The sequence below is a fragment of the Thunnus albacares genome, chromosome 6 (genome assembly GCF_914725855.1).
Source record: "Thunnus albacares chromosome 6, fThuAlb1.1, whole genome shotgun sequence".
NCBI lineage: Eukaryota > Metazoa > Chordata > Actinopteri > Scombriformes > Scombridae > Thunnus > Thunnus albacares.
Genome location: NC_058111.1, coordinates 13961840 through 13974841, shown reverse-complemented (window position 1 = coordinate 13974841; position 13002 = coordinate 13961840). Strand labels below are relative to the sequence as shown.

The 13002-nt window shown below is 39.8% G+C and overlaps 2 protein-coding genes across 2 annotated transcripts; both read left to right on the top strand.

Annotated features, from left to right (window-relative positions):
• The first annotated feature begins 241 nt into the window (after positions 1-241).
• Positions 242-5749, top strand: LOC122984473 (extracellular calcium-sensing receptor-like). The gene is made up of 9 exons (XM_044354942.1): positions 242-306; positions 1480-1768; positions 1868-1954; positions 2364-2555; positions 2840-3109; positions 3170-3373; positions 3451-3651; positions 4588-4711; positions 4848-5749. Exons 1-9 carry the CDS (start codon positions 257-259, stop codon positions 5747-5749), a joined length of 2319 nt encoding a protein of 772 aa, XP_044210877.1. The 5' UTR covers positions 242-256.
• Positions 5750-8421: 2672 nt separating this feature from the next.
• Positions 8422-12911, top strand: LOC122984470 (extracellular calcium-sensing receptor-like). The gene is made up of 9 exons (XM_044354939.1): positions 8422-8546; positions 8802-9096; positions 9261-9347; positions 9597-9866; positions 10478-10684; positions 10771-11046; positions 11481-11708; positions 11809-11932; positions 12001-12911. The coding sequence occupies exons 1-9, from the start codon at positions 8437-8439 to the stop codon at positions 12909-12911; spliced, it is 2508 nt and encodes an 835-aa protein (XP_044210874.1). The 5' UTR covers positions 8422-8436.
• Positions 12912-13002: the final 91 nt, after the last annotated feature.

Below are 13002 nucleotides of genomic sequence, written 5' to 3'. Positions count from 1 at the left end.
ACACTATATAACTTGTCTCATTCCCTGCTCTCTCTCTACCTGGGGGATGTTTAGCAATATGATTCAACTTGCCTTATTTCCCTTGATTTACTCTGTCTGGGTCCTCACTTTAACTTATGCCCCAATTTCCATCTTCACCTCTCTATCCCCATCTGCAGCCAAAGTGTGCATTCTTCAAAACAGCTTTGAGCCAGGCTTTGTGGCAGAGGGTGACTATGTTATCGGGGGGATCTTCCCCCTTCACTATATCCAGGAGATGCCAGACCTCAACTGCACCTACAGACCACTGCCAGTGAAATGCTATGGGTGAGTTTAATAGGTTTGAATTTAACTTACTATATTCAGCTGGATGCTGTGTGATTTTGTCTCAAAAAACATGTTGTGACATTTTTATTCTATCAAATGGATTATGAGTCCTTATACAAACAAACTCTAAAAACTCTGGACAAAAAGCTAATGCATTTCCGTCACTGTAGGGTACTGGAGAAATACAATTTACCAAGCCTTGAGAATTTTAGATTATTCTCAAATTTGTGCCTAGTTTATAAAATTTTAAATGGTTTGGCTCCTCCTCCACTATGTGACTTTGCGTACACTCACTTAATAAACTCTATTAGATCCTCCAGAATATCCTCTATACAAGATTGTACCATACCATTTCGTCACACTGCATTTGAACAGTCAGCTTTCTCTGTGAACGCCACAACTCAGTGGAATGCCCTACCTGATGATATGAAGAACTGCAGTTCAATCAATACATTCAAGGCCAAATTAAAAAATCTACTAAAGACCAGCTCTGTGGCCACTGAGTCTAAATTTCATCTATGGTCTTCTTATTAGCGCAGGTAGTCTTGCTTTTAATTCGACAAGTTTACATTATTCATTTCTAATTGACATTGTGGTTGTATGTGATCTGCTGTTGTACATTTTGATTGTGGGGGACTGCAGATGTAACTTAGCTTATGTTAAAAACTGTACACTGTCCCAATAAATAAATACAGTACAATAATTATATTCACCAGATTTTAGGTTTTAGGTTAATAATTTAACCTGACACCAAATAAGATAGTCTTTTATACATTGATGGCTTGACCTGACCTGCACTTTGAGTTTGAGTAAGATATTTGGGTTTTAGCAAAGAAAGTTCCAGAGAGAAAAGGTGTGTCTGTAATTCCCAAATCATTTCTAAAAAATTTCCAAAATGTTTCCTGAAAATTACTGCATGTGCTCCAAAAAAACAATCAGAGAAAAGACATTAAATTATTATTCATTTTTCATTTAAAAACATATTTTCTGAGACAGTTGTCAATCATTGGAAATGTTATTCATTTATGCTGAATTTGTATGTATGTTTGTATACAATTTTTACATTTTGCATGTTTAGCTGGCGTGGTGATGGAAATTGTTGGATAATTAGGAACCTGAAAAATAAAAATCAATGTGTGTGTGGTGTGTGCATATGTGTCTGCCGAGGTGCAGCTTTGATCCTAGGGCTTTCCGCTGGGCTCAGACTATGAGGCTGGCAGTGGAGGAGATAAACCAGAACATGGAGCTGTTGCCCAATTACACCCTTGGCTACAAAATCCTTGATTCATGTGCACATCCGCTGACTGGCCAGAGGGCTGCTCTGGCTGTGTTGAACGGTTTGAGCGAGGACCACTCTCCCATGTGCAGAGGTGCCTCTCCACTCCTTGCTGTGATCGGGGATTCTGGTTCTGCCCAGTCCATCGTGATATCAAGAATGCTGCAGCCGTTCAGAATCCCAATGGTTAGTTAGGATGATTATGTTCTGTTATAATACCCCAAAAACATGTGTTCTCAAAATATTACCCTTTAATCTGTTCTTTATTTTCCCTTTGTAACCCAGATCAGCTACTTCTCAACATGTTCATGTTTCGCTGACAGAATAAAATATCCCAACTTCTTCAGAGTAATCCCTAATGATGACTATCAGGTGAGGGTTTGGCTTTTAGATTATAAGGGTTTTGATGATTTTCAGTGCTGCAACAATATGAAGACATTTTTGAAAACATCATATGTTTCTATGATGATGTCCAGTATTGTCCTGTGAAAACCTTGTGGCTCTTAAACTCAAGTTAAAACAATTCTTTACTAACACGAATGCTGTGTTTTTATCTGGATGGCAAATGATTGTAAAATTATTTCAACCAACAGAGATGCAGATTACCACCAAAAATAGTTTTACAAAGCTTTCACCTGGCAGTGATGATATATTATATTATTTTGCAGTGCTAGACAAAACCAAGAGCCAGTACATATTTAAAAAAAAAAATTTAAAAAAATTAATGGTTTGTTTGATATCAGTTTACTTTGTTTTATTTTGTTTTGTTTCCTGATCCCAGGTGAAGGCCATTGCCCAGCTGCTGGTCCGCTTCAACTGGACTTGGGTGGGGCTGGTGCGAGGGGACACTGATTATGGGCGCTTTGCTATGCGAGGTTTACTGAGAGAACTACAGGGAACCAAAGTGTGTGTAGCATACCAAGAAATGATCCCTCTGCGCTACAATCGCCAGAAGGTTCAGGAGATCTTGCAGGTAGACACAAATACACACTAAATTTGAGTGTTACAGACAAAAGAGAGTTTTTATTTTACCTCAAGACATCTTATAGTAGACGCTGATGACAAATCAATCCCATTAAAGCCCCTGTGTGAATAGTGTTTACGTGATTATAGCATGTTTTAAGTGATTTTGATGGTATGAGCTGTCTGTAAAATGTGACAATCTTGGGTTAGGGTTGACTAGACTTAGTTTTAACCTGCCTTCTTTTGCTTCTTTTTCTTTTCTCTCTTCCTTGTGAAAATTAATTATCTGTAAAGGTAATGCGTAGCTCCTTGGCAAAAGTGGTGGTGCTCTTTTCAACCGAGGGGGAGATGACACCTTTCTTGAGGGACTACATGACGCAGAACATTACTGGAATCCAGTGGGTGGCTAGCGAGGCCTGGGTCACAGCATCTGTCTTTACAGGGAACGAGTATTACCCCTACCTGGAGGGCACTATTGGGTTTGGCATTAGAAAAGGTCATATCTCCAAACTCGGTGACTACCTGCTGACAGTAAACCCTCAGATGTATCCCAATAATCCACTGGTGCAGGAGCTGTGGGAGGCTCTGTATGGTTGCAATCCTTCTCTGTCCTCTGGTTCCCAGCTGCCTCCCTGCTCAGGGCAGGAGTCCCTGTTGGATCAGCATTCAGCTTACATAAATACATCCAGTCTTAGAGTTGCCTATAATGTCTATAAGGCTGTATATGCAATTGCTCATTCCCTGCACAACCTACTTCTCTGTCAACCAGACCAAGGGCCTTTCCTCAACAACTCATGTGCACAAAGCAACAACATACAACCCTGGCAGGTATTGTCTAGTATTCTTATTGATTATTGCACTGTAAATCTTGCTTGAGTATTTCATATTATTTATTGTCTTTCAAGCTCCAACACTACCTCCAGGAAGTGACGTTCAGCATTGCTGGGGAGGAGGTGAACTTTGACCTGAAGGGTGATTCCACACCCTATTATGATATCATCAACTGGCAGAGAGGCACAGGTGGTAACATTGAGTTTGTCAACGTGGGGTTGTTTGATAGAACCAAGCCTGCCGGAGAGGAGCTGGTGATCCAGGAGGACAGGATAGTGTGGGCAGGTCATCAGAATGAGGCAAGCTGCTCACACTGTCTTTTTACCTTCATCACATACCAACATTGCTGAAGCTCTGTAGTTTGAGGTGGAGGCAAGTCAAGTGCAAGGGACAAGCTGGCCATGAGTTTGTTTGCATGTATAATAGAGATGCAAACACCCATCATATGACCCATCTTGTGTTTTAATGTGTCTTGATGTATTCCTATGGCTAAATTCTTATAAAATACGATAAGATGTTAGTAATGTTTCATTTGTATGCTGACTGTATTCAAATGAAACATTGCATTCCAAACACACAGGCACAAAAGCACGCTTTCATGTTATGGCCATTTTTTGAAACAGCAATGGGTGAATATTCTGCAGCCACAATTGTTCCCATTATTATTATGTTACATGCATTTCATATAAATTTCATAGAGCTATTTGTTGTTTAATTGAACGACAGATTGATAAATAGCTCATAAAAAATTAGCCCTGTGTGTGAAAATCTCTGCTAAGCCTCTCTGCCATTTTCTTCCTGGGTGCATTTTCTGGCTAAAGCATTCAGGAACATGTATAGGCCACAACTAATTATTATTTTTACTGTGGATTAAACAGCTGTGGATTGTTTGGTCTATAAAATGTGAGATAATAGAACAATGCACATCACAGCTTCCTAGAATCTAAAGTTTGTTATATCCAAAATGCAGACATTGAATTTACAGAGAGGTAAAACAGAGAAAACCAGCAAATCATCACATTTTAGAAGCTGGAACCTGGAAATATTGATGTTTTTCATGATAAATGGCTTGAAAAATTATGTTTTCTTTTTTTTCTGTCAATAGACTAATCAAGTACTGTAAATAACCAATAATTAAAATAACTAATCATTTCGGCACACTGATTTGACACTGCAGAGCTGAAAGACACTATTGTCTGTGTGCTCCTTAGGTGCCGGTGTCTGTATGCAGTGCCAGCTGTCTTCCAGGGTCCCGGAAGGCTGTCCGTCGTGGGGAGCCTGTCTGCTGCTTTGACTGTGTACCATGTGACAGTGGCAAAATTAGCAATCAGACAAGTGAGCTTTCAACCAAGCAATAAAGATAACAATTATATCTAATATATTTCATTGCAATCAGGTGATATTTGAATATGGAATTGTTTTAAATAAACTATTCCTTTGTATTTCTTTTAAACATTTTCTTACTCTTTAGATTCCATAGAGTGCACATTTTGTCCTGAGGACTTCTGGTCAAACAAAGACAGAACAGCCTGCATCCCAAAGAAAGTGGAGTTCTTGGCCTATGATTCCTTGGGTATAGCCCTAACAGTGATCTCTGTTGTGGGTGCCTGTCTTACTATAGCGGTCCTTGCAGTCTTCTTCCATCACAGAAACACAGCCATAGTCCGTGTGAATAACTCTGAACTCAGCTTCTTCATCCTGTTTGCGCTGACTCTGTGTTTCCTGTGTTCTCTTGTGTTCATTGGAGAGCCAACAGCTTGGTCCTGCATGCTGCGCCACACAGCCTTCAGCATCACATTTTCACTTTGCATCTCCTGCATATTGGGGAAGACTCTGGTGGTGTTGGCTGCTTTCACTGCCACCAGGCCAGGAAACAACATTATGAAGTGGCTGGGGCCCAAACAACAGAGGGCCATTATCTTTAGCTGCACTCTGATTCAGGTGATTATTTGTGCTGCCTGGCTCATTGATGCTCCCCCTTACCCATCCCGAAATACGCAATATGAACGTTCAAAAATCATACTGGAGTGTAGTGTGGGCTCTAGCCTTGCATTCTGGTGCGTTCTGGGATATATTGGTCTGCAGGCCTGTCTGTGCTTCATTCTGACCTTTCTAGCCCGAAAGTTGCCGGAGAAGTTCAATGAGGCCAAGTTTATCACCTTCAGCATGTTGATCTTCTGTGCTGTGTGGCTTGCATTCATCCCTGCTTATATCAGCTCTCCTGGAAATTACGCAGATGCAGTGGAGTCATTTGCCATTCTGGCCTCCAGCTTTGGCTTGTTGTCCTGTCTGTTCGCTCCAAAGTGTTATATTATTTTACTGAAGCCTGAAAAGAATACAAAACAGCATCTAATGGGAAAAGAAAAGAAGTGATATCCCTGAAGTTAACCTTGTAAAAATGCATTTCTATTCAATATTCAATGATGTTTAAAAATAAATGTTGATTTAGTTCACATTTGTATAGACTGGACAGTGACAGTTGTATACAACTGATATTGCAGCATTACAAATGGAAATGAAAAGGGAAATATATAGGTATATATGCAATGACCTTATTACTCTAATGTACTCATAGATATTTTAAAAAAATAAAGATATGAAGTGCTGAAAATTCTTTGAAGATTCTGAGACCCAGTTTGTTGGGAAAAGACTTTCTGTTGATCTTCTATCCTGCTACAACCATGAGCTCCATTTTTTATCAATTCAAAGTTAATTTTACACACTAGACAAGAAAATTTGTATTAATTTAATAATTAGTGATTACATAATGTGAGCTATTGTAATGCAACATGTTCAGGCTCTACTGAGGTTGCCTGTTTCATGTGTGCTGGTAGGCTGTTCCAGAGTTTAGGAGTATAGATGGAAATAGCTGCATCTCCAGTATTTTTTTGAAAAAGCAGCTGGGTAACCCAGATAGCAAAATTGCTGTGGCCCATATCTGGCCCACACCCGACACTTTCATGTGGCCCACATACCGCATAGAATAGTGGCATTTGGGTGGCCCGCTCCTGTTTGCCAGATCTGGGCCACAAGCCTACCATAGCATTACTGCATGTCAACCAAAATGAACCAAATAAACAATATCTGGCCCAAATCTGGACCAGTTCCTTTTTATTCTGGCCCTGATCCGGCCTACATTCCATATCCTCATTTGGCCCAAGCACTGCATGGAATGATGGCACTGGGGCGTTCAATTCAAGAAAGAAACAACAAGAAAGCCATAGCAATACCGCATGTCAACCAAGAACGCACCAAATAAACAAGAACTGGCCCACATTCCTAATGTTCATATGGCCCACATCTTGCATGGAATGGTGGCATTTTGGCAATGCACTCCTGTTTGCCAGCAACAGGCCTAGCAACATTGTTTTTGCAGTCACCACAGTCAACATGGTTTGCAAATTCCGGGACCTGTGGATAAAGCATTTGTGTGTCACTGGAAAGACAGCTGCCTTAATCTGTGCAGCCCCCAACAAGGTGCTATCAGTTAATCAGTTCAATTGGGCACATGTAGGGTTCAACCCTAATTGCACCAAACAAGGCAGTGGAAACCAGTTCTTAGGCTAGAGGTGGGGACTGTGGCTGGACTGTTAGGACAATGATACTTGGACTAACACAGAACAGTGAATTCCATTTTCATAAGAGGAGGAGGCCAGGGCATACTTTGCTGTAGAAAAATAATCTTCTGGGAGCATTTCCAGAGAATTTTACCTTCCCAATTGTTAACATTATCAGTGTGTATGCACCTACACTGAGCTTCACCTCTAAAATTTTATGATTAATGCAGTACCACAGTAAATCATATCTCATATCATATCATATCACATCCAGATTAGCCAGTTTTGAGTGTGCCGTATCTAGGCCAAAACTGGCCCAGATATGTTTTGATTGGGGGAATATCTTTTTGAAGAATGGTGTTCCTCAGCCTTGGCATTGATTCTGCAAGTTTCTGGAACTCTTCTGGAGGGATGAACACCATCAGGATAGAAACGTTTCATCATAGGATAAAGGTTAATACTTTGTATTGATTTGCAGTGATCCTTCCCACTAAGGGGACAAGTGGACCCAAGCCATACCAGCAAAATGCCCCCCACAGCATAACAGAGTCACCAGATCCCTTCACTGTAGGGGTCAAGCATTCAGACCTGTACCAGTTTTTCCTTTAATTTGTCACCCAACTGTAGCTCTCTTACTAGTATTGTTATTTATGTACAGCGAGCTCTGGCCAGACTAATTTATGTGCAGTGTTTATTTCTCATTTATTGATTTAAGTTTTCTATATTCTAGTTATTACCATTTGTGAAATTTATGGTAGTGTTATTAGATGTTAAGTTAGATATTATTTTATAAATAGTATAATTTTCCCTCTGTAGTGAGCATGATGCAGTTTTACTATGAAGTACTGTATATTATATTCTAACTTCCATTTCTGTATCTTTCCGAGACAACACACCACACCCATTACTATAAATTACAAGTTATTTATTTTTTTATTTATTTATGTATTTATTGGGACCATGCACAGTGTTAAACATAAATGTTACCATGTGATGTATTGTACAAGAATTTTCATCTGCAGCCCCTTCGGCAGGTCACAATTAAAACATATAACGGCACAATAACAATTACTGGACTCTATATCTTGACAGAAATACCTGGCTCCTGTGTCCTGACCAACACCCCACAGGGACAGTCACACCTTCCTAACCAGCCACCTACTTAAACCTATTCTATAGCTACAGTATATTAACACAATTAAATTGATATGTGTAATATGTCCTGCCCCCAAGGCCCATGCGCTGATGCGTGGTGTGAAAGATTAAACAATGACGAAATACATCCAAAAGGGATGACGCAGCGCTGCATATAAAATTAAGCAACCTTGTATGAAGAATAGAAACAGGGGTGAGGGGAGGAAGGCAGTTATGGGGGCTTTTTTTGACACACATTTGTTCTTGTGTGTCTTGATCTTGATTTTTTTCTCTTCCTCTTCTTTATTATCTGTGTTTTCCTCTCCTTCCTTATCTTGTAAATTATGGAGACAGTTTCATCTTAATGGGATGCACAAGCCTGGTGATGTGATTCTGGGTGGGCTGTTTGAAGTCCACTACACCTCTGTCTTCCCTGATTGGACATTTAGCTCAGAGCCACGTCAGCCCAGCTGCCAAGGGTAAGTCTAACATACATACAGCAGACAACACAGATATGTGCAAATTATTCTGTTCTGCTCAGAGTATTCACGGCAAGGAAAAAAATGTCACTGTGCTGAAATTCATATGAAATGTAAATAATATATGTTTTGATTTGATGATTTAAAATACAACTGTAAAAATATATCATTATAGCTGTATAATGTGTAATCAACATCAGTCCTCACAATGACATATTAATTTTTATACATTAATACTGACATTTTGTGTTATAGATTTGACACTCTAGGGTTCAGACATGCTCAGACCATGGCCTTTGCTATTGATGAGATCAACAGAAACTCCAACCTGCTACCTAATGTGACTCTGGGATACAGTCTTTATGACAACTGTGGTGCACTTGTTATTGGATTCAGTGGTGCATTATCACTTGCCAGTGGCCGAGAGGAGCAGTTTCAGCTTCAGGAGAACTGTTTAGGGACCCCTCCAGTCCTGGGGATTGTGGGTGATTCCTTCTCAACATTTACTATCGCCGCCTCCAATGTCTTAGGTTTATACAAAATGCCCATGGTAAGTTTCCTGTCTATTATCTCTTTTGTTCTTGTATTTTTAATGTTCTGTATTTGAATTAATTTCTTTTTTGAATGAGCATTGTTAAAATACACACATATTTTGTCTGGGTCTGACTTGCATGAGAAGAGTTACTTGTGTGCATTCTGTATGTTTCTTTATAGGTGAGTTATTTTGCTACATGTTCCTGCCTGAGTGATCGGCAACGATTTCCATCCTTCTTTAGAACGATCCCAAGTGATGCTTTTCAGGTGAAACCCTGTTAGCAAAATTGAGAACTACAAAATATGTTTCACAGGCAGTGCAGCAAGCTCATAAAAACAGGTCCCTAATAACAGAAATCTTTTGTTTTCTCTGAAGGAAATTAATTAACTGTGATTGCATTGTGAAATTCATATAATAATATAATGTATTACAAATACAAGTTGCAGTTGTATTTGTTATTTTAAAAGAATATACTTGTCTGTGCACTAATCCCTCCTCTCAATATATCCACTTAGGTGCGTGCTATGATTCAGATTCTAAAACGCTTCCGCTGGACTTGGGTGGGTCTGCTGGTCACCAGTGATGACTATGGACTCCATGTTGCCCAGTCCTTCCAGTCTGACCTGGCTCAATCTGGTGGAGGTTGTTTGGCCTACCTAGAGGTTTTGCCCTGGGACAGTGACCCAAATGAACTTAGGAAGATTGTACATTCGATAAAGACATCAACAGCCCGTGTTGTCATGGTGTTTGCACATGAAGGCCACATGATTCCATTGATGGAAGAGGTTTGCATTAATATATAATCCATGTTTTTAAGGAAACATAACATGATGAATCATTATGCTCATTTGTTTGTCTAAACCAAAAGTGACTGACCAAATTCCTGATTATCATCATTTTCTATGAACTAAAACAATCTACAACTCAAGTTTCAGATCCAGTTGATTGTCATTGGGTCAAATTCTTTGACAATGTTTGATAATGTTAACTGTATACTGTATATGTCAAAATTTTGACCTGTAGAAGATTCAGCTAGATAAAATAATTACTCTAAATGTTTGAATATATTTGTGGATTTCCATCAGTGTGTAGGTATCAAAGGGCTGTTTTCCAACAATGGCAGGCATAATAAAATTGTTCTAATAATAAGATTAAATCGATCAGGTTATAAAATGAGCTTCAGCCTTGCATTTTACTCATGTTATTATAACTTCTCTCTTTTAACATAAAATGACCCTACATTAAACTGAGATCCTATCTCTTAAAAATGAACTAATATCTGTGATTATATGACTAAAGCCGGACAATAGAATTGTGGTAGACAAATTATTTGTTTCAAGGTACACTGTATTTTTCTGAATATATAATATTATATTTTATATAATGCATTGCACAGGTGGTGAGGCAGAATGTGACAGGCCTGCAGTGGATTGCCAGTGAAGCCTGGACAGCAGCTGCTGTGCTGCAAACACCCCGACTCATGCCGTACCTAGGTGGCACACTGGGCATTGCCATCCGTCGAGGAGAATTACCAGGCTTCAGGGATTTCCTATTAAGAATACGTCCTGGCCAACATGACAGCAATAATTATGAAAATAGCATAGTGAGAGATTAAGCTTACAATTTTATCTGAAATTGCAGGAATAAAATATTTTAATTTCTGTTAATACTGTCTTGGATACATTTCAGGTAAACCAGTTTTGGGAAGACACATTTCAGTGCAGATTTGCACCACCTCCAGCAGGATGGATGGAATCTGGGGGAGCACTATGCACTGGAGATGAGGACCTAGAGAATGTGGATACTGAGTTTTTGGATCTTTCTAATCTCAGGCCTGAGTATAATGTGTACAAGGCTGTGTATGCTCTGGCGTACGCCCTCGATGACATGCTGCAGTGTGTGCCAGGCAGAGGGCCTTTCAGTGGGCACAGCTGTGCCACTTTGCAAAGACTGGAGCCATGGCAGGTGTGATATCAACTTACGCTTCACCTGTTAATGCTTTAAAACAGCTGCTACACCATGAGGTACTTACTGGTTGTAGTCTTGTGAGAACAGAATATTATGGAAAACAAGACACTATTAATAATGATATTTATACTCTGGCTATTAATTTCATGATTTTCTTACAAAATTCTTTTAAATTTCAAATTTTATTTAATCAATTACTTAAGCCCAGCAGTAGACAGATAAAATTAATTCTGATTATGTTTTGTGACAGTGATAATGATATTAAACCATTTAAAAAACATCCCGAGAAATCCTGAATTTCAGGGTGTCTTAGTAGTTAAAATGTAGAAAGTTCAAAATCATCAAAACAGTAGGATAGTAGGATTTTGTTGGAGTCTGTCACACTCGTTATCTATGTAACTATTTTTTTTCTCTCTCTCATCCACTTGCAGCTTGTACATTATTTACAAAAGGTCAACTTCACCACAACATTTGGTGATCAAGTGTCATTTGATGAGAATGGTGATGCTTTACCAGTATATGATATCATGAACTGGCTGTGGCTCCCTGATGGAAGAACAAAAGTTCAGAATGTGGGTGAGGTTAAGAAGTCAGCATTGAAAGGTGAAGAACTCACACTGGATGAAAACAAAATCTTCTGGAACTTTCAACTCAAAGAGGTCAATTCTTTGTTTTCAGATTTGGACTGTAGATCAGTTTTCAATTTTAGCAGTGTATAATAGTATAGAATGACAGATGTATATATTTTTCATCTTACAGCCACCCCGGTCAGTGTGCAGTGAGAGTTGTCCTCCAGGTACCCGCGTTGCAAGAAAGAAGGGCCAACCTGAGTGCTGTTTTGACTGCATTCCTTGTTCTGAGGGAAAGATCAGCAATAATACAGGTGGGTGTTCATTTTTTGATATTTTATTTTTATAATATGTATCTCAACACTTCCCCTACTTTTGTTAGACTCTATGGAGTGCACCAGTTGTCCAGAGGATTTCTGGTCCAACCCCCAGCGTGACCACTGTGTTCCTAAGAAAATTGAGTTCCTCTCCTACCATGAGCCTCTGGGTATCTGCTTGACAACCACATCATTGCTGGGCACATTTATCTGTGTTGTTGTCCTGGGAATCTTTACCCGCCATCACAGCACACCAATGGTACGCGCCAACAATTCAGAACTGAGTTTCTTGCTCTTAATCTCTCTTAAACTATGTTTTCTCTGCTCACTGCTGTTCATTGGCCGTCCCAGACTATGGACATGTCAGCTGAGACATGCAGCATTTGGGATTAGCTTTGTGCTTTGTGTCTCATGTATCCTGGTGAAAACCATGGTGGTTCTGGCTGTGTTCAAGGCCTCCAAACCAGGAAGTGGAGCCACTCTGAAGTGGTTTGGTGCTGTGCAGCAGAGAGGGACAGTTCTGGCTCTTACATCCATCCAGGCAGCAATCTGCACTGCGTGGCTTGTCTCCTCCTCACCAGCTCCTCATAAAAACACTCAATACCACAATGACAAGATAGTTTATGAGTGTGTAGTTGGGTCCACTGTTGGGTTTGCGGTGTTGCTGGGTTATATTGGGTTATTGGCTATCCTCAGCTTCCTGCTAGCATTTCTGGCAAGGAATCTTCCAGACAACTTCAATGAGGCCAAACTCATCACTTTCAGCATGTTGATTTTCTGTGCTGTGTGGGTGGCCTTTGTCCCAGCTTATGTTAACTCCCCAGGCAAATATGCAGACGCAGTGGAGGTATTTGCCATCCTGGCCTCCAGTTTTGGCCTCTTAGTGGCACTGTTTGGACCCAAATGTTACATAATCCTACTGAGACCAGAGAGAAACACAAAGAAAGCAATCATGGGTCGAGGCATCACCAAGTGATAAAAGTAGCACTTCCAGCACAAAATGTATCAATTAATTTGATCCAGCCTATTTTTGCATTCAACAGTGGTCTTTACCAAAAGAAACTAGA